Genomic DNA, 23,334 nt, shown 5'->3' on the forward strand with positions numbered 1-23,334 from the left:
GATCTGTTTAAGATATCTCAAAGAAACTGAACTATCTCAACAAATTTCCTTGATGTGTGCCACATTTAAACAAAATTGGTCCACTGAGGGCAGAGTTGTTTTGTGCGAACATATGGATGGAGAGACATGGGCTATTGCAATAGGTGCTTCATGTATTATACATACGAATGAACTAAAAATTCAGTCTCTTTACCCCTCTCACTTCATGACTACAGTCCAACTATCACTGCTAAAAACAAATTAAGATAAAAACTGTAAAGGAGATGTGGGAAAATAGGGCGCACCGATACATTAATTGATGCATGCTAAATGCCTGCTGATGCAAAATAAGAACTTTTTATTCATCATTAACCTTCGTTTGCTTCTGGGAAATGAATACCTTTTACATTCACTATATACAACAGCTGTGTACTGTGCAAAATGATCAGGCAGCCATACTGGTAAAACTAGTTTGAACTTTATTTAACTAGTTTGGCATTGGGCTTGGATATTATTTGACCGGAAAGCCCACTGTCAATGGCGTAAGAGGGAAGACAGCAGAAAATTCTTGTTCCATCCCGGGTATGTGGTTAGAAAGAGATATAATATGTAGAATATCATAATAGTAACTGAATAGAATTACTGTCAGGCCTTACACCACACTAAGTAACATTCTAATTGCATGTAGTTTCATTTATGCATGGGCTTGGCTAACCATTTTTCTTAAATAGCTTCAAAAGAATAAATTCAAAAGTGAATCTTTAGTATCAGACTATTCTAAAATGGAAAACAAAGATTTAACAGTCTCAGAGTCTTGAGTTCTATTGATCCTACTTAGAATTTAATAGGGTCTTTCTTGTAGTTTCACGTCAATTTCAGCTTTAGAGGTTTATTTCCCTGGAGGCCAATACACACTGTAGTTTTAAAAGCTGTTTCACAAGACCAGGTTAAATAGGAAAGCAGTATGGTAAACATTTCAGTTAGAAAATATGTCATGTCAGCCAATATTACATTCCTTAACATGCAGCACAAGTTTTAAACATTTTTCTTAAATGCTAGAATCCTATAACGCATTTCCTTGGATCAAATACAATGTGTTGTGTTTCTTTTTTGGTGTATCTTCTAAAACATTATCATTTTAAAATGAGTTACTTTCTTGAATGTTGGCTTTTAAACTGGTCCTGAAATTATGAGAAAAGTTTTTATATAAACTGCTCAAAAAAATTAAAGGAACACTTTGAAAACCCGTCAGATCTCAATGGGAAAAAAAATCCTGCTGGATATCCTGTGTTAGGAACTAAAGGATGCCACATCGTTTGATGGAAATGAAAATTATCAAGCTACAGAGGGCTGAAATCAAAGGCACCCAGAAAATCAAAGTGAAAATATGATGCGGCAGGCAAGTCCATTTTGCCGAAATTTTATTGAAGCAACTCAAAATCGTATTCAGTAGTTTGTATGGCCCCCACATGCTTATATGCATGCTTCACAATGTTGGGACATGTTCTCAATGAAACAACGGATGGTGTTCTAGGGAATCTCCTCCCAGATCTGGACCAGGGCACCACTGAGCTCCTGGACAGTCTGAGGTGCAACCTGGTGACATCGGATGGACCGAAACATAGTGTCCCAGAGGTGTTCTATTGAATTTAGGTCAGGCGAGAGTGGGGGCCAGTCAGTGGTATCAGTTCCTCCAGGAACTGCCTGCATACTCTCGCCACATGAGGCCAGGCATTGTCGTGCACCGGGAGGCACCCAGGACCCACTGCACCAGCATAGGGTCTGACAATGGGTCCAAAGATTTCATCCTGATACCTAATGGCAGTCAAGGTGCTGTTGTCTAGCCTGTAGAGTTCTGTACATCCCTCCATTGATATACCTCCCCAGACCATCAGTGACCCACCACCAAACCAGTCATGCTGAACTATGTCACAGGCAACATAACGTTCTCCACGGCTTCTCTAGACCCTTTCACGTCTGTCACATGTGCTCAGGGTGAACCTGCTCTCATCTGTGAAAAGCACAGGGTACCAGTGGTGGACCTCCCAGTTCTGGTATTCTATGGCAAATGCCATTCAAGCTCCACGGTGCCGGGCAACGAGTACAGGGCTCACTAGAGGACGTCAGGCCCTCAGGCTACCCTCATGAAGTATGTTTCTGATTGTTTGGTCAGAGACATTCACACAGTGGCCTGCTGGCGTACATTTTGTAGGGCTCTGGTAGTGCTCATCCTGTTCCTCCTTGCCCAAAGGAACAGATACTGGTCCTGCTGATGGGTTAAGGGCCTTCGGCGGCCCTGTCCAGCTCTCCTAGAGTAACTGATTGCCTCCTGGAATCTCATCCAGGCCTTGAGACTGTGCTGGGAGACACAGAAAACCTTCTGGCAATGGCACATATTGATGTGCCATCCTGGAGAAGTTGGACTACCTGTGCAACCTCTGTAGGGCCCAGGTATCGCCTCATGCTATCAGCAGTGACACTGATCATAGCCAAATGCAAAAGTAGTAAAAAAAAAGTCAGAAAAGATGAGGAGGGAAAAATGTCAGTGGCCTCCACCTGTTAAACCATTCCTGTTTTGGGGTTGTCTCATTGTTGCCCCTCTAATGCCTCTGTTGTTAATTTCATTAACACCAAAGCAGCTGAAACTGATTAACAACCCCCTCTGCTACTTAACTGACCAGATCAATATCCCAGAAGTTTCATTGACTTGATGGTGTACTCTGAATAAAAAGTGTTCCTTTAATTTTTTTTGAGCAGTATAATATTCAATGACTCTAATTTTTTTCATTCAGCCAACTGCTCTCAGAGAGACTGGCATAGCACTGGTCCTTAAACCAGACACTTGATTCTAGGATTCATATTCTTTCCTTAATTGGAATCATTTTATAAGCACATTAACAGAAGTTAGGCATGTAGTAAAAATACAGGTATGTAAAACAATAAAACACCCACTATATATGCCATGTCAAATCAAGTCAATTATTATTTTCGGGCCTCTCTCCATAGGTTGGTGGTTCCAATGGTGTTCTTTGTTTACTCTCCTTCTATACGAGAGTTCCTCAGTCACCCTTTCTTTTATTTTGTCATTCTGAGTCACCTTCTTTCCTTCTTTGAAATCAACTCCATTCAGTGTTTAGTCACACAGTTTCTCTGTGTAATCACTTGGGATTGGGGATTGTCAGTGGAGGCCCTTAAAAAGCAGCACCTCGTCCAAAGCAGGGGTTCTCAACTTCAGTTCTAGGGTGCCTTTATGGCTGCATTCCAACCAGTTCACAAATAAACGGATCAGCCTTACTTCTAAATTATTTGTCTTTTTCTTCTTTAATTTTGCATTCAAAAATATGTGCTAGTATATTTACATGGACATACAAATCCAGAAATGAGCATTTTTGCCATATATTTAAATGTGAATTTTCTTTTATCATATTTTTTAATTTGCCTTAATCTGTGAAGTTTACCACCTTAATTATATCCAAATACTGATGATTATTGATAAGCAGTAAATACAGAGTTTGCGAGTTAATTAAAATGGAATGTTTAAATATCTAGAATATAACAATGAGCAAAATGTTAAAAATTAAGAAAAAGAACAACAATTAAAGTCACACACATTTCTCCAAAAACTTTGCAAACGTACCATTTTGCAATTTCTAGATTGACACAATAAAGGTAGCAGCTGTGAAATAACAGCTTATTAAATAAAGACTGCCCATTTAAACTAAAGTTGGTTTTATTACTAATTAGGCTATAAATTAATGTAACATTGAAGTAGTGCCTCTGCTTTAACATTCAGAGTGTCATTTTACCGGTGTCTGCACTAATAGTATTTGGATACAAGGAAGTAAAGTCCACAGGAAAAGGTGAATTAAAAATATTGTAAAACAAAGTACATACTGTACATAGTACATAGTGTGAAAAACTATTTGCCCCCTTCCTGATTTCTTATTCTTTTGCATGTTTGTCACACAAAATGTTTTTGATCATCAAACACATTTAACCATTAGTCAAATATTACACAAGTAAACAAAAAATGCAGTTTTTAAATGATGGTTTTTATTATTTAGGAAGAAAAAAAATCCAAACCTACATGGCCCTGTGTGAAAAAGTAATTGCCCCCTTGTTAAAAATAACCTAACTGTGGTGTATCACACCTGAGTTCAATTTCCGTAGCCACCCCCAGGCCTGATTACTGCCACAACTGTTTCAATCAAGAAATCACTTAAATAGGAGCTGCCTGACACAGAGAAGTAGTACAAAAGCACCTCAAAAGCTAGACATCATGCCAAGATCCAAAGAAATTCAGGAACAAATGAGAACAGAAGTAATTGAGATCTATCAGTCTGGTAAAGGTTATAAAGCCATTTCTAAAGCTTTGGGACTCCAGCGAACCACAGTGAGAGCCATTATCCACAAATGGAAAAAACATAGAACAGTGGTGAACCTTCCCAGGAGTGACCGGCCGACCAAAATTACCCCAAGAGCGCAGAGACGACTCATCCGAGAGGTCACAAAAGACCCCAGGACAACGTCTAAAGAACTGCAGGCCTCACTGGCCTCAATTAAGGTCAGTGTTCACGACTCCACCATAAGAAAGAGACTGGGCAAAAACGGCCTGCATGGCAGATTTCCAAGACGCAAACCACTGTTAAGCAAAAAGAACATTAGGGCTCGTCTCAATTTTGCTAAGAAACATCTCAATGATTGGCAAGACTTTTGGGAAAATACCTTGTGGACTGATGAGACAAAAGTTGAACTTTTTGGAAGGCAAATGTCCCGTTACATCTGGCGTAAGAGGAACACAGCATTTCAGAAAAAAACATCATACCAACAGTAAAATGTGGTGGTAGTGTGATGGTCTGGGGTTGTTTTGCTGCTTCAGGACCTGGAAGGCTTGCTGTGATGGATGGAACCATGAATTCTACTGTCTACCAAAAAATCCTGAAGGAGAATGTCTGGCCATCTGTTAGTCAACTCAAGCTGAAGCGATCTTGGGTGCTGCAACAGGACAATGACCCAAAACACACCAGCAAATCCACCTCTGAATGGCTGAAGAAAAACAAATGAAGACTTTGGAGTGGCCTAGTCAAAGTCCTGACCTGAATCCAATTGAGATGCTATAGCATGACCTTAAAAAGGCGGTTCATGCTAGAAAACCCTCAAATAAAGCTGAATTACAACAATTCTGCAAAGATGAGTGGGCCAAAATTCCTCCAGAGCGCTGTAAAGACTCATTGCAAGTAATCGCAAACGCTTGATTGCAGTTATTGCTGCTAAGGGTGGCCCAACCAGTTATTAGGTTCAGGGGGCAATTACTTTGTCACACAGGGCCATGTAGGTTTGGATTTTTTTTCTCCCTAAATAATAAAAACCATCATTTAAAAACTGCATTTTGTGTTTACTTGTGTTATATTTGACTAATGGTTAAATGTGTTTGATGATCAGAAACATTTTGTGTGACAAACATGCAAAAGAATGAGAAATCAGGAAGGGGGCAAATAGTTTTTCACACCACTGTATTTAAAGATATCAAAAATGCAATTTCTGAATTTTGTTTACATGTAAATATATTGGCATGTATTTCTGAATGCAAAGCAAGAGAAGAAAAAGGCTAATTAAAAAATTGGGCAATTTAATTTGTTTATTAAACTGATCAGACTGAAAATTCTCAGTCACTGAGGTACAATATTTTTCTCTGGCAAGATTGGAAACTCACCCAACAGTGTATGTAACAAAATTACTTTATACATTTATTACTTTTTAAATTAGGACATACTACACCATACTATTTAAAATATATTAAAATTGAAAACATTGCATAATACTTAAAACATCAAAGATTACAGAATGAAAGTCGTAAATTGCCAGAAAATATCATAGACTCAAGTAAATACTTACAGAAGAGTACATACGTTTCAAATAACTTATGACAGAGTAACATTATAAATACAGAAAAACCCCAAACTATGTATAAAAATATATTAGTGTATAACTAGGATACATTTAATGTACCCAAACATGATACTTAATGTATTTAATGTTAAACACTAATTACATTAAGTAGCAATCTCAAGCAGACGTCATTAAAAGAATTTTAAAAGCAGAGTACACTTGGTTGTTCCGCATGAGGTTACGCTGGATCAAATAAATTACTCATAATCTACCCGAAAGTGAAGATGAGTAGGAGAATGCCAGCAAATGATATGGCGCTCTTCGGCTTCATACGTCTGCGTCACAAGGAGCATGCGCAGGGGTCACGCACTGCTCTTTCACCCTAAGTGGGCGGTGCTTCCACAGTAGTTTTGGAGTTGTGCTTTGTTAAATAATGAAATTGTATACATGTCAGCAGTATGAAGAAGAAATCTTTAATATTTAAAAAGTAACTGGAATTACACGCAATCACAAACATTGTATTGCACTTAACTGCTTAAACAAATGGAGCAATGAGCGCCCGTGAGTACGGAGCACTGCAAGCATATCGGGCCTTATTGTTCTGAGAGCATATTGTAAAGAAAAATGGCTGATTTTGGATCGGCCTTGTCAAAAGAAGGCTGGTAAGTAAAATCTGGTAGACGAGATTTCAGATTTGATGTTAAGAAACTCCCTTGCGCCGCCCCAACAATGCGCTGAATTTTAACATTGACGGAGATATATTTGCAGTTGGCTTTTGTGTCCCGGGTCATACCCAGGCCTCGACTTTTGTGCAAATCCTCTTAACGAGTGCAATTTGCAACCCGTGGCAGTTGTGAGAAGAATTCTCACGTGATGTGTTTTATTTTATTCTGTTTAATTATGTGTACTGTTCAGAACTTTTTTTTTTTCGCTTGGCAGTATATGTATCGTTAAATGATATTTGGTGTGGACAATAACAGTCATTACAATTTGCGGCCGTCGAACACTTTCCTTCTTATTCCTTAATTTATTGTTAGTATTTTTTTTGAGTGACTTCTACTTTATACGACGTATACAGGTGGAGGTGATTATGCCTAGACGTGTTTTTGTTTTAATTTAAAACTTACTCTTTAATGTATTCTGCATAAGGTAACATATGTGCCTCGTGTCTTGTTTGTTTTGTATCATAAACATGATGAAGAAAGTTTCCATCTGTCATTTATCTTGCCACTTTGTGTCGCCATCAGATTGTCGTTTTATACGTTTTGTTGCTAATAGCTAACAAAGGAGCCCAAATTGTAAGGTTGCTGTTAACTAATTTGTGGTGTGGCAGTCCAACTGATTTCCAGAATATGGTTAAATTGTCGAGAGTTAATAGTAAACGTCGTCTTTGACAAGTTCAGTAGTCAGTTTCTCCGCCCTAACTAGTTTATATTATAGTTTGCGGGACGCACCCGGTTATACATTATTATTTAGCTTTGAAGTCATGAGACAACGGTGATGTTCTAACGTACATACCAAGTGAAACAGTTTAGCTAAATGTGTAGGTGACAGTATGTCAAAACAGTTTTTGCTTTTTGTCATTTAGGACGTTCCACTTAAGGGGCAGATGGCATGGTGGTGCAATGGTTGGCCTTCATACTGTACAGTGTCATAGTCCAGTGTTCAGTTCCCAAGTCATTCTTGATCCGCGTTGTATTTCTTTCGGTTACTCTGCTTTTATCCCACATCCCAAATGACAGCCTTGCACATTTTGATGGAGCGTTATGTGTGACGGAAGTGACCTATGACCTATTAAGTATTTTGGACTTAATCCTACCTTTAATGAGAAGCCAGTGGGATAGGCGGTCCCATAAAACAAAAACTCAACAATGATGAAACAGTTGACCACTTTCTTCAAAATTGTATTTTTTTTTTTTAATCAGAATCTCATCAAAGAGAAAGCTGCTGCATAGAAGCAGGCAAAAAATAATGCCCCAATTTTTTTCTTCTTCAGTAGAAAGCCCTTTTTGATTTCAGTTTAAGTGTCATTCTTTAAGTAATGTAAAAATGTGACAATGTATACCAATGTGTAAAATAAGTCTTGTTAAAACATATGAATCAATAATGAACTTGTGTAATAATCAGTCTATAATCCTTTGAGGTGTCACTAATTCTTTTCACCTTCACTTTACTCACATTGTCTCTGGCTGCACCATAGAACTCCTCGTCATCACAATACAATTCATGAAAACAGTCATTTCTTCAGTTTCTGTTTAAAATGTTCAGGCCACCTCAGTTCATTCAAATAGCTTTAATTATTACACCTTCTCATTTGTGGCAGTGAACTGTTGTTTCCTGTCCTATTACATTTGCTGAACAAACAGGCCCTAGCCTAATGTCACATGATTATTTTTGCTTCTGTTGTAAGCTGCTTTGGATAAAAGCACCTGCCAAGTGAATAAATGTAAATGTATTGTACTAGCTGTGTAAGCCCATGCTGTAAAAAACCCGGGGTCCTAGAAACTATTGAAATCGTCAGAAAAAAATTGAAATGTAGAGATGTCAGGTAATTAAAAGGAACTACTCTGGAGGAGGTTTCGTTTTGCTGACATGCTCGCATCGCTTGTGCATTAGCGGCAGGAGGAAAAGTTAAAGGGATAATGTTTTGCTGATGTTAGCGGCTAAGTGACTTTGTCTTTCTTCTGAAGTTTTCTTTTGCTGACGTACTGGCCCCGCTTGTGTATTAGTGGCTAAGCGGGTTTGTTTCCCTCGGAGATGCAGCTTTTACCCCAAATCCACATTATACTTCCGGGCTGGACGGACACACACACTTCCATGCGTAGACATTTATTTATAAGAAGACTTTCCTCTTCATCAGTTTTTCCTCATTTTATTTGTATTGCTCTTTCTCAGACGGATACAGCACACTACCACCACTTTGTCAATTCCAGTTTAACTTTGTGATCAGTTTTGTCCCTGTTTCACATACAACATGTAGCTATTCACTTGTATTAACTATATACTTAATGGTCTAGTGGGAAACCAGTTGATAACAAAGACACAATTAAAAAAAAATACTTTAAAGAAATAATTTTAAATGAATTTAATTATTTTTCTTTTTGAAATAGTTGCCTTATCAGGCATTTTTAAATATTTTGATGTGTAATAGTTGATTTATGTTTCAGTAGCTCTTGATCATTCTCATCTCTTGTGTGACCAGTTATTTTATATCTTGGTATGATTTTCATACATAGTTTTTTGTAAAATATAGCTGGGTTGTCATTGCTTACCTTCGATCTGTAGTGTTTATTGGACTTGTGTCTTTCTTGATTTCAGAAGATGCAGGTATCTCAGTATAACTTAATGTTAACAGGTAGTTCTTATTTATCGTGGTGCTGGAGAGTGTATACATTGTTACATGTTGGCTGGAGATTAAACAAGAATTTCTTATGTACTCTGTACATATTAGTTAGTACCATTACTGCTATTTTTCCCCATTTTGCATGTCAGTTGAGAAAGAGAACTCCTTTTCTGGTGGGATGCACAAAAACATTTCTTGTTGGCCAACACATAGTTTGATAATTAACTTTACAGTATTTCATTTATATCAATATTAATTTTTTGTTATGATTTGAAATGTACTTATCAGTATATAAGTGTATCCTGGTATGTGTGCCATAATTGCTGTTCATGTCAATCCTAGTATACAAGTTGCATGACTTTAACATCCAAGAAGAGTCAGCAACCAGAAGCATTGGTTGGGGTTGCAGTAATTAAAATCTTTTTTGTAAAATATATCAGAAAAATAGCAAAGTGAAAGATTGTATTTTGTAGGTATTATGAAATATACACTCACCTAAAGGATTATTAGGAACACCATACTAATACAGTGTTTGACCCCCTTTCGCCTTCAGAACTGCCTTAATTCTACGTGGCATTGATTCAACAAGGTGCTGAAAGCATTCTTTAGAAATGTTGGCCCATATTGATAGGATAGCATCTTGCAGTTGATGGAGATTTGTGGGATGCACATCCAGGGCACGAAGCTCCCATTCCACCACATCCCAAAGATGCTCTATTGGGTTGAGATCTGGTGACTGTGGGGGCCATTTTAGTACAGTGAACTCATTGTCATGTTCAAGAAACCAATTTGAAATGATTCGAGCTTTGTGACATGGTGCATTATCCTGCTGGAAGTAGCCATCAGAGGTGGTCATGAAGGGATGGACATGGTCAGAAACAATGCTCAGGTAGCCCATGGCATTTAAACGATGCCCAATTGGCACTAAGGGGCCTAAAGTTTGCCAAGAAAACATCCCCCACACCATTACACCACCACCACCAGCTTGCACAGTGGTAACAAGGCATGATGGATCCATGTTCTCATTCTGTTTACGCCAAATTCTGACTCTACCATTTGAATGTCTCAACAGAGATCGAGACTCATCAGACCAGGCAACATTTTTCCAGTCTTCAACTGTCCAATTTTAGTGAGCTCGTGCAAATTGTAGCCTCTTTTTCCTATTTGTAGTGGAGATGAGTGGTACCCGGTGGGGTCTTCTGCTGTTGTAGCCCATCCGCCTCAAGGTTATGCATGTTGTGGCTTCACAAATGCTTTGCTGCATACCTCGGTTGTAACGAGTGGTTATTTCAGTCAAAGTTGCTCTTCTATCAGCTTGAATCAGTCGGCCCATTCTCCTCTGACCTCTAGCATCAACAAAGCATTTTCGCCCACAGGCCTGCCGCATACAGGATGTTTTTCCCTTTTCACACCATTCTTTGTAAACCCTAGAAATGGTTGTGCGTGAAAATCCCAGTAACTGAGCAGATTGTGAAATACTCAGACTGTCCGGTCTGTCACCAACAACCATGCCACGCTCAAAATTGCTTAAATCACCTTTCTTTCCTATTCTGACATTCAGTTTGGAGTTCAGGAGATTGTCTTGACCAGGACCACACCCCTAAATGCATTGAAGCAACTGCCATGTGATTGGTTGATTAGATAATTGCATTAATGAGAAATTGAACAGGTGTTCCTAATAATCCTTTAAGTAAGTGTATTGTTGCCACATTTAGAATTAGCAAAGCAGTCATTCAGTAAAATTAGAAGCCATTCATTGAGTTGAATCAGCATCTGTAATGTTGAAGTCACCCAGATATGTGTATTGTCTTTTTAATTTAATTTTTGGGCGTATTTTGATTTTTTATATCTGTATTTCTGTTATTTCTAATGAGCACTAGACATTTCCCATGGATGTCAAAAGAGATTTTTAAGGTGAGATATCTGTAATTAAATTTTGACCAGTGGAGATTACAATTACAGATATTATTAAAATCTTATAAAGTAAACATATTTTAATATAATTTAAGATATCAAAAATTGTAAGTTTTTAACTTTGCAAATTCTGGTTGACCATATCAGTTATTCTAATTTTTTTTTCTTTATTTCACCTTATACAATTTCATGTATTAGGAATTTGTTAGTTTTCGCATGCCCTTTGGTGTCAGAGCGCAGGGTCAGCCATTGTACAGCACCCCAGGAGCAATTACACGTTAAGGGTCTTGCTTATGGGCCCAGCAGAGTAGGATCTCTTTTGGCAGTGACGGGGATTCGAACTGGCAACCTTCTGGATACCAGCACAGGTCCTTAGCCTCAGAATTACAGGTTTCTCTGCAGATGTCTGGAATTATAAAAGAAAACTTGACGCGAGAGCTTGTGTGTATTTATTGCGACTCCGGCCTAGCCATACTCAACATTTCAGGAAAACTGGGAAATGACGAAACCCTGGATCAAGTAGGGAAATGCAGCCAAACCAGCTACAACTTACACTAACAATATAATAATTCATATCGCCTGTAATCCCCGCAAATGCAAATTTTTAATATACAAATTCCACACACATATTTGTTTGGTAAGCACTCCTTGTTGCAAGAGTATTCAACACAAATTTTTAAATAACTATTACATAATTACGTCAGATTTATTACTTTATACTGCTCTAATGTGTAGTAAAAGGAAATGACATTAGTTATCTAACTACTCGCATCTATGTACTAGCTCACAGCCAGCTTCTTATTCACTTAAGTTAGGAAAGGAATCCATATTTCACATATTGATTGCATGTGAAGTGTACACAGACAATTAGGGTATAGTAATTTAATTCTTGGGTAAACTTGACACACTCTTGTCTACGCCGATGGACTGTGGTATTTGATATGCATTGTCACACTTGGGTCACAGAATTGCACAGAAACACAGGAGATTGTAGACACAGGATCTTTATTGAAACACTTCAGAGAAACATGTCTCTTTCAGAAGTAAAATGAGCTCAGTATGCAGTTAGTTCTCGATTAAAGATTAGGCAAACATCATAGGGGAGCACAGCGGGAGCGGGACCCCCAACAGGAGCAGAGGACGTCTGAGGGATGAGAGAGAAACAAAACAATCAGCCAAAAAGGACAGGTGCTGTTCAGGCTTTTAAGTATGTGAAGCGTCGCACGAGAAGCATATCATGCGACAGAGCAGCCACAAGTAAGGGAGCAATTTGAAGGTAGTCTTATCAGCAGTTTTTAAGAGGGGTTTCTTGAGGAGCGTCCGTGTCTTCTAGGGTTGCGTTCAGCCCCCCTGCTCACAGCATCTGAAGAGTTAAATCCAAAGTGGGCCACTTTAATTCTCACCATTTTCAGACAAGAGATGTGCCCTTTTGTTAAAAAGTGAAATTTGAATATTAAATCCACTGGCAAACCTGGCACACTGGGTTATCTCTAGATTCAAATTTTGAGGCTAGTGGGACATCCCTTACACTAATGGATAGATCATTCCAAATCTTGGTGTTCTGTAGCTAAAAGGCTCTGACTTGCGCGTTGGATTTTAATGATATAAGAAATGTATGCATTATTTTAAGTCGAAAAATAGAAACTCATTTAATTCCAAAGGAAGTTGCATAATGTGCAGCAGCAATCATACCACATAGAATCGTAAAGTACAAACAACAACTGAATATCTTTTCACAGAATAGAAGATCAGCTTAACCTCAGCAGCCTAGAGATTCATTATATTTTTTTGGCTGCAGGTAGAAATGTGCTGTGTACAGCAGCAGCACACTTGGATCAGTCTTTTGCTGCCACCTTGCCAAAATTACATGCAGAGGATGAGTATCTTTGTCCATAATGTGTAGTAGTTTCTTAAGGCGCCTTTCAATCACTGCACTCAATCTGTCTTTCAGGACAGAGGCAGCATCCCTCATTAGTTTATTGCATTTGCTGATTTTACCTAAAGCAACACTTTCTCTAGGATTTCCTTGTAAAAGAGTGCACTTGCTACAATAGAATGATTAAACAACTGTAGCAGAGGCTTGTATAGTGCCAAGTACCCGAGTTTTCTCCTAAAATAGAGACAAATATGACACTTTTTGTTTGTAGTCCACTACTACCTGTTCTTCAGATGCATCCTCAGTTACTTGTAGATTGTCACTGCCTCTACACCTCTCTATAACTATTCATTGAAGATAGAGGAGACTTCAGGAAATCCACACCCATCTCCTATGTTTTGCCAGCACCTTATTTTGTTAACAACAAAGTCACCTTCCAAAGTCATACATTTATCCTTTGGACAATGTAGTATAGTACAGTCTGAGGTGAACGTGAAACTGAAGTAATCAAAGTAAAGTAAAACCTTGATTATCCATCAGGGGTCAGGACCAAGGCCGTTACAGATAGACAGATAAAAGAGGAGCTATTTTAAAATGATACACACACTGTAGATTAGTGAATAGTCATATTTATTTACAAAACAAAATATAGTATTAACAAAATTAATTCATATAATATTGTAACAACATAATAAGGAAACACATCTCTGAGGTACTAAAGTTTTCTACGTTTTACTTGGAGTCTTCGTTCTGTAACAAACAGTGCCCTTTTTTATATTCCCTTATCTGGGTTATGTAGCACACCTGCTAAACAAACTGATTGGAAGGGAAAGCTTTCTCATTATCTCCATTCATGTTCCTTTGTTCTCTATACTGCAAACATTTGTGCGTATTATGTTTTGGTTCCCTACTCAAAACTTGCTTATGCTGCACCTTCCTTTTTCTCCTAAATTCTCCTGTTACTCCCCTCCTAACAGATGTGTCTGCCCATACAGAACAGAAGCCCTTCACCCAGTCTCTTTACTTACAGCATTCATTACACACTTTCTGCTCCCCAACAGCACATCACAAGCTGCCTGCATGTCACAATATACAGGTAGTCCTCAAGTTACGGACATACGACTTCTGAACAGGGCCGCAGCTGCTCCTTCATCTGTCTGGGGGATGCAATGCAGGCTCCTCAGTAACTGCTGCTCTGTTATCTCCATCCTGGGGACACTGAAAGTGGTGGATGGAGGGGAGCGGTTTCGCTGCTCGTGTAGTGTATTGTCCCTTAGGCGGCTCCGGTTGATGAATGGGGCAGTGGGGGCCGCACCCCATTCATTCTCAGTGGGCGGCTGGGTGTGCGGCAAGCGCCCCTGTGCAGGGCAGAGGCTTGATGGGGTGGATGGGGGAGGTTTGCTACCAGCCCATCACAACGCTGCAGCTACTGCTCCTGACTGGATTGAGATTGGGTGGGGCAGAGTGGGGCGTTTCACTGCCTGCCCACCACACAGCCTTGCATTGTTACTCGAACGGCATCCCCGTTCATTCTTGGTGTGCGGCTGGTGATACTGCAAGCGGTGACCCGGTTATGGGTGAATTGGGTTGCGGGGGACAGCATTGTAGTTTGCCTCGGGTGGCTGCCTGTTGAATGGGGTTGGTGGTGAGCGATTTACTACCCTCCGTTGGCTGCACCCTGTTCACTTTTGGTGGGCTTACACTGCAGGCAGCATACTGTGTGCAAGTGGAGGTGATTGTGTGGTGGGTGGTGAACCGCTCCTCGCTGCCCCTATTCATTCTCAGTAGCAAGCCTGCTTGTATTGTTACACACATAGCAGAAAGTTGTCTCTTGTCAGTACATCAGACGTGTTGACGAGGGGTGCCTTCCTGCTGTGATAGCGTGTGTAGTGCTGTGCAGATGAGCTCATCTTAACCTTTTGTCTTCACCCTTCAACAATGTCTCTGAAACACAAATCTGATGCAAGTGCTGGTGATACAGTAAAGAAGAGAAAAACCATCACCATGGAAATGAAGTAGAAATAATAAAAAGATCAGAGAGAGGTGAAACTCTCATCATTCATTGGCAGTGCACTTGGTTACAGTCGGTCAACAATAGCATTTATTAAAATAATGTACCTGTTCCAGTAATTTGTGTATGTATGTTCCAGCATCACGTCCGAACAGCTGGAGCAATTTTCATAAAACTTGGCACATGTTTCTCAATGGTTGACTAAAAATACTGTAGGGTGAAATCAGCCCTAACTCTCCCCCTTCTGGGTAGGGTGGGGGGTGATCTTGCGGTCTTGTATGCATGTTATCATCTAGTTGACACTTGGAACGACCACCAGAGGGTGAACTGGAGGTGACTGCCAGCATTCTTTATGTTTGAGCACCATGGTGCCCCAGTTGCTTTTGAAATTAAATAGAGTTCTACATGTGCAAGTGTGTGTGTCTTTCCGGCCTGGAAGTGAAATATAGAGTTGGGGTGAGAGCGCCAGCTCCAAGGATATGCAAGCGATGCCAGCACACCAGCAAAAGGAAACCTCCTAAGAAAGACATTCGCTTAGCTACTAATGCACAAATGATGCGAGCACGTCTGCAGTATGAATCCTCATAGCAGAGAGATGCCCAGAGTAGTTCTGACGATTTCAATACTTTCTAGGATCCCGTGCTTTTAACAGCATGGGCTTACAGAGTTAAAGAATAATGGCAGTCATCTATCTATCTATCCATCTATCCATCCATCCATCCATCCATACTGCTCAAAAGAATTAAAGGAACACTTTTTATTCAGAGTATAGTATAAAGTCAATGAAACTTATGGGATATTAATCTGGTCAGTTAAGTAGCAGAGGGGGTTGTTAATCAGTTTCAGCTGCTGTGGTGTTAATGAAATTAACAACAGATGCACTAGAGGGGCAACAATGAGATGACCCCCAAAACAGGAATGGTTTAACAGGTGGAGGCCACTGACATTTTTCCCTCCTCATCTTTTCTGACTGTTTCTTCACTAGTTTTGCATTTGGCTACAGTCAGTGTCACTACTGGTAGCACGAGGCGATACCTGGACCCTACAGAGGTTGCACAGGTAGTCCAACTTCTCCAGGATGGCACATCAATACGTGTCATTGCCAGAAGGTTTGCTGTGTCTCCCTGCACAGTCTCAAGGGCATGGAGGAGATTCTAGGAGACAAGCAGTTACTCTAGGAGAGCTGGAGAGGGCCATAGAAGGTCCATAACCCATCAGCAGGACCAGTATCTTCTCCTTTGGGCAAAGTGGAACAGGATGAGCACTGCCAGAGCCCTACAAAATGACCTCCAGCAGGCCACTGGTGTGAATGTCTCTGACCAAACAACCAGAAAGACTTCATGAGGGTGACCCAAGGGCCCATGTCCTCTAATGGGCCCTGAGCTCACTGCCCAGCAGCATGTAGCTCGATTGGCATTTGCCATAGAATACCAGAATTGGCAGATGCACCACTGGTGCCCTGTGCTTTTTACAGATGAGAGCATGTTCACCCTGAGCACGTGACAGAAGCGAAAGGGTCTGGAGAAGCCATGGAGAACATTATGCTGCCTGTAACATCATTCAGCATGAGCAGTTTGGTGGTGGGTTAATGATTGTCTGGGAGGCATATCCATGGAGGGTCACACAGACCGCTACAGGCTTGACAAAGGCACCTTGGCTGCCATTAGGTATCAGGATGAAATCCTTGGACCCATTGTCAGACCCTATGCTGGTACAGTGGCTCCTGGTGCACGACAATTCCTGGCCTCATGTGGTGAGAGTATGCAGGCAGTTCCTGGAGGATGAAGGAATTGATACCATTGACTGGCCACCACACTTTCCTGACCTAAATCCAATAGAACACCTCTGGGACATTATGCTTTGGTCCATCCAATGCCACCAGGTTGCACCTCAGACTGTCCAGGAGCTCAGTGATGCCCTGGTCCAGATCTGGGAGGAGATCCCCCACAACACCATCTGTCATCTCATTAAAAGCATGCACCGATGTTGTCAGGCATGTATACAAGAACACAGGGGCTATACAAAGTGCTGCGTACAATTTTGAGTTGCTGCAATTAAATTTTGGCAAAATGGACTAGCCTGCCACAAAATTTTTTCACTCTGATTTTTGGGGTGTCTTTGAATTCAGGGCTCTGTAGGTTGATCATTTTCATTTCTATCAAACGAAGTGGCATCCTTTCGTTCCTAACACATTACCCAGTCTATATCAGTATAGATATCCAGGAGGATTTCTTTTTCCCATTGAGATCTGATGCGTTTTCAAAGTGTTCCTTTAAATTTTTTGAGCAGTGTGTATATGTATATATATATATATATATATATATATATTATAATACACTAAGGCAAGACACCCATGGAAAGTACGCCGGAAGGGGCGTGGATTCACTAAGCCACCGACAAGTGAGACACCTATGGCGTACGCAGGGATGAGCCACGCCCACCAACTCCAAGACCATTGGATACGAAGACAACTCGCAGAGCCACGCCCACCAACTCGGATGCGACGACATAGAAAAAACGGCGTCATTTATATTCGTCTATCGTAGAGGCCACATGCACCTCAGACCCATGCTGACTGTTCATAGAGGCATGTTTCTCGCGGAGGTGAATCGCCATATGCAGCGTGTAAAACGGTTTCGAGGGGTATCCCATGGGATCCTTAAAACATTCCTTTACAACTGAGGTTAAAACACAATGAAGAAAGCAGTCTTTAAAAACCGAGTTTTTGGTTATGACGCACGACTGCATGCACCATAGCAAACTGTTTTACACGTTACATACAGCAATTCGCTTCCGCGACAAACATGCGTCTTCTTAGATGCTCCTGCACTTTGTACACAACCCCCTCCCACCTCGCTACTACTGTGGTCGGGTGTCTTGGTGGATTATATATAGAAAGGCAGCCAAAACCGCACAGAGCAATGAGAAGTCTACGTGAGTCGCAGGTGCATCTGGACTGTGCAAAGACAACAACTCGAGTGACGAGTTGGAGGTGGGCACATGAGCAGGCAGTGCATACTGAACGAGAAATCAGCAGACTAGCATGACGGAGGAAGCGGAATGGACGTCCTTCTTCTCTCCTCCCGTTCCACCCTCCACGCCTGAACGCCGCACAGACGATTGTATGTTGGTTCGTTCCGTGCATTGTTACAATGTTGCTTTTCTTGCTGATTTATTACATTACCGATTTTTCAAATGTTATTTTTCTCGCTGTGCTTAAAAATCATTAAAAAACCGGCCTGATTATGCGGCGTATGGTATGCCGTGGGTTGGCTAGTATACTATGTTTAAGCAGCACTGCGCCCCTGTTGCTTTTCAAATTAAATTGAGTTGGCTGGTTCCGAGTGTCAGCTGGATGATAACATACATACAAGACCGCAAAACAAGCACATTAGTGAGTCTTTATTGTTTGTTAATTTATTTTTATTTTTAAAGTTGTGTTTGAGTCACTGATAATCAAGGTTTTATTGTACGTAAAATTTTGCAGGATTTTAAAATTAGCTGTAATTCAAAATTTAAATTTGAAGCTATGTTCTCCTTATGTGACTGTTGGTAATCCAACAAGATACTGGAGACCTGTATTTATTGGCCCTGTCTGTCAGAAGATGGGTGTGTGATAAATGTTTAAATGAATCAAGTCCAATTCGAAAATGATAGGATGGGTAGAATTTTAGCTAGAGAGAATGGGTACAAAATCAGAAATTTTTAAGGGACTTCCAGATTTTATAAGTGCCACTGTAAGGCAACACTTGGGCACTTCTGGTATTGAATTTGGTTAGAAATCCAAATTCTTCTGTACCTTCTGTGTCATGTACTGTACTTGGTTAAGAGTTGGGTGCTGGCAGTAATGTACAGTAGGTCATATAAGACATCTGACATTTTGACTCTAGAACCTTTAGAGATCAAATGTGCATTTTCACATCAAATTGCTCAACCTAAAACATGGATCTACCAACTAGTGCTTTTGTTGTAGTATCCTTTGTAACCTGTTTGACCTGTATTTCCAGCCAGTCAATAAAAAGTCTTAGTCATCGCTTAACAATGTGCCAGCTTATATCACCCAAAGTCTAGCTGTTAAGTAACATGTTAGGATATCTGAATGCTAAATTATTAGAAAAACTCAGTGGTATGTCATTTTGCTGCTATCACTCCCTCTATTTCATTTTCATAATGCTATTAATGATTTCAAATATCTGTTATATTACTCTATGTATTGTAATCTTAGCCCAGAAATATTTTGAAAGATTAATAATGTATACATAAGTTATGGGTTTTTCACAATACTGAGAAATTTCTTACCTTGTGAGCAAAAAACATTTCTGCATTTGAGTTGAATGTTGTCTTTTCCTTTATGAGGAGGAAAAAAAATAAGATTTTGAACTTGATTCTAAATAAATCAAGTATGCACTCAGTAATAACTATTTTTGCAATTAAAGTATTTTTATTGGTAGTTTTTCATAATAATTTTGAAATGCTAACTTTTGAAAAACTTATTTTTGAGAAAACAACTTATGCAGGAGCCTTGTAACCAATTAAAATGAAATTATAAAAATGTTGGTATGCAGATTTGTAGAAAGAGAGATATATTTTCCTCTCATCAGTTAGGTTGTAATTTTGTTAAAGATTTGGCACGCATTTTCTGATTATTACAGCAGTGCCATTACAGAAATGTCACTCCGATCACAGTAGGTGCCTTTTTGAAAACCTATATGAAGTACTGTTAAAAATGATTTATTTCATTTTGTCAAAAGGCACATGAATCTTAAATTTAATTATTATGTTGACTTTATCATCCAGAGACTTGACAGAATAAATTGCGTTTCTCCATTGTTGTTTTAATACATTTTATTTCTGAAAAACAGATTTAAAATATGTACATTTTGTTACATTTATTTCTTTGATAACTTTCTATTGGTAGCAGGATGTCAAGGTGATAAATAGTAATTTTATTTCTGTATTTTAAATACTCTGCAAATTGTATTCACTTCTTTTTTTAATAGAGATGCAGTTTCAGGCTTTTTTTTTTTTTTTTTAACTCTGCTGCTAAATCATTAAACCACATCTATCTTCAAAAAAACCATGAAAGGCTTAACCTGCTAAACATCAGAAGAAGAATACTGTGTCTGATAACAGTTTAAGCAGTTATTTGTTAGATATATTTAGAATTTAATCATTAAAAACTCTAGAGCAGACCTTAGTGTACTCTGAAAAATTAAAAGTTTTAAGTATTCATTGGCGACAAATAAATAAAGAGCACCCATGGAGTTTTACTGCCCTGATATTTTCTTCTCTATGAAGCTGAATTTAGGGTCTGTGCTTCAGAGAGTTGACCCTGTATGTTTTGGTCTAGGACTCCCTTACGTAACTTACATTACTTACATGCCATTGCACCCTGGGCATTTTTTAGTCTCCACCTGAAGTGGGGGATGTACTTGGCACTTTTTACACCATCCCCTTGCTTCATTGTTGTGCCTCACTGCCCAGCTCATTTTTTTCATGTTATAGTACTAATGACAAAATGTTAACATGAAGTGTATAATATGTAAAGACTGAAGTCCAAATATTAAATAAACACTTTCACAAAAGGTATAATAAAACAAGTGCGCTTTAATTCAAGAATATAACTGAAGAAAAAGAAATTGGGTTAGGGTAAGAGGTAGACATGTCCACTTGGATGGTGCAGAGGTAAGATCTGCTATCTCATAGTCAAGAGGTTTCAGGTTCGGTCCTGGGTCCTTTCTGCGCTTACAGTTTTGAGTAGTGAGCTGCTATTATTATTATTATTGTTATTATTATTATTATTACTATTATTATTATTACTATTATAGAGTAAAAACATGTATTTGATTTGAGTCTGTTACAGCTGGTGTAAATTTAAGGAATTTGTGAAAGATATCGCTGAAGGTGTATAAGTAGACACACAAATGCTCGTTAATCATGTCTTCTTGGTATCTTGTTGTCACTTGAATTTTTTAGTAAAAGCACACTTGTTTCATTATAACTTTGTGGGGGTTTCATTCTACCTTTGTGGGTGTTTTAAATGGTTTTAATAATTACAGCAAAATCAGTATTATGATATTTATTTTCCATTTGCAGTAATGAAAATGTCTTGGTATAAATCAACAGTCAGGGATATTTGGTTTAAGAGTGAATAGGATCAGGATGAGATGCAGAATTATATTTTTTATTTTACAGGAGATGTTAAAAAATCTGCTCTGAGTATACTTGTAGATCAAAAAAGAGCAGTTGGGTAGAAAAAAACTCTGCTAAACCACATTATGAAGGTGTGTTACTGTAAGTTTTACTAATGAAGACCACAAGCTAACCATTCAAAATTACGAAAAGGCTGATCTTGTAATTGATGTGCAAAAGCAGATCTGCAAAATATCAGAGCATTGTGTAGCACGTCTAGAGTAACACAATGCCAAATTAGGGCGAGGTAAAACGAACAACTATGATTTTGCAATTGAATGTCAGCCTTTGACTTTGAATAAGACCTTTTTCAAATAATTTCTAATTATGTATGAGTAGTGACATTCAATCTGTCTGCTGTACTGTATTTAAGTGTATTTTAAGAAATTCAGCAGCACAAAGGGTATTATAAAAATAGGTAGTACAGAAAGAGAGAGAGAATTTGGACAACTGAAGTTATTGAGTACTTTTACATAGACTGTTGCCTGAGGATGTCGGGCAATTTCCTTTATTAGTTGAACTTTATTTTCTAACCACTGCACGTGCCATCTTCCCCATCCTGCCAAAGACCTTGTGTTCAAAATTTCAAAAAATGAATTACCTGAGTGTGATATAGTGCTGCCACATTCATAGAATTTCAAATATAATGTTTTTACAGTTTTAATATTCAGAGGATGTGTCTGATCCATATCTCACTTGGAAAACATTTGTTGACATTTCAGGGTGAGCCTGTTTGTGTATAGCTACAAGTATCATCTTTTAAATAATCAGTTTAAATATAGAAAACAACCATTTCTTTTTGAAATGTTAGCTGCTTTTTGAAGTGCCTATATAGCTTAGCTGTAATTCTCCTTTCAGCTGCGGTAGGCGTATGGCACTTGGGTCTTAAATCTCTAAACTGTAGAGTTCAGGAAGAGTGGTGTTAGGAGACGTGAGTTATACGTCATGTAGAGATGAATTTTAAAGTCCCTGCATGAACAAACTGATATAATCAACAGGAAACAGGAGAAATGTGCATTTTGCACTTGGGGTCTTTGTTTCTCTATATGTCAGTTTTCTGCAGTGGAAACACAGGTAAATGTAGAAAAACAGAAAAAAAGTTTTCTTTCAAACCCCTCAGTGTTATCCTGTTTTTGCTGGTGTTCTTGTGCTTGTAGCAGTGGTGCAGAAACTGTGCACAGTTGATGTTTGCAGATGCTAAATTCTGTCAAAAATGAAGCGTAAATAAGGCTATAATGAAATGCTGAGATCAAGAGAAAACCTTTATTTGATGGCTGATTTAACCTGGCAGTTTGATTGGTTTTCCTTCTTTATCAACTATTCCAGAAGAGTTTAAATAATGTAATAAATACTTCTATACATTTTAGCTACTATGATCTCAATCTTTTTCACTTGAAATTTTCTTCTAACCTGTGATTGGATGATTGCTGTCTTTTCTTCATATGGCAATTTGTTATGGCCAAAACAGACAACTGTGTTCTGCATTTAAAGCTGACTTTTTCCAATGATATATGTCCACAGCAAAGGAGTAAGAAAGACATTAAAGACTTAAGTACAGGTGTACTAATTTTAGTACAGTACATCTGTTATGCTATGATATTTATAAAGTGGCTGATTTATTTTTGAGTTGTAGGAATTTGCTGTTAACTTCAGTAATCATTTTCCAAAATGATTCAGTATGTCTGTTTAATAAAATGATTTGCTTAAAAAGATTTATTTCTCTGGATACTATACATTATTTACAGTATTGTGGGCAAATAAATAAGCAGCTTTTTTGACTATTATGTAAGATCAGTGTCAGAGAGATAAATTTAGCAATTAAAAGAAAAAAAATGTGGGTTTTATTGCTCAGGATTGTGTAAGCTTATCATAATTTTGCAATTTTTGATAGAAGTCTTTTGTTGACCTTAACTCCAAGAGCAGTTAGGGGTTGGTGATCTGTTTTGCCAGGTGTGTGTATTTGCAACAATTATGTAGGCTAGCAGAGTTGGAAGTCTTTACGTGGAAATGGGCAAAAATTTCATGGTGAAGCCCATGTGCAAAGGGTTACGCTAAGGCAACCTACATTTAATAGAAGAATTATTCTTTTTTTCCCTCAAGTTTTCCTCAATTGTAGGGTAAATGTAAGGG

General features: G+C 38.8%; 1 protein-coding gene across 1 annotated transcript in view; it reads left to right on the forward strand.

Annotated features, from left to right (window-relative positions):
* The first annotated feature begins 6,228 nt into the window (after positions 1-6,228).
* tdrd3 (tudor domain containing 3) overlaps positions 6,229-23,334 on the forward strand; it is a 79,939-nt gene continuing 62,833 nt past the window's right edge. The window contains exon 1 of the mRNA XM_039745315.1: positions 6,229-6,530. Coding sequence (XP_039601249.1) covers positions 6,493-6,530 — 38 coding nt within the window. The 5' untranslated portion in view covers positions 6,229-6,492. The remainder of the gene's footprint in view (positions 6,531-23,334) is intronic.

This window comes from Polypterus senegalus, chromosome 2, assembly GCF_016835505.1.
Source record: "Polypterus senegalus isolate Bchr_013 chromosome 2, ASM1683550v1, whole genome shotgun sequence".
NCBI classification, from domain to species: domain Eukaryota; kingdom Metazoa; phylum Chordata; class Cladistia; order Polypteriformes; family Polypteridae; genus Polypterus; species Polypterus senegalus.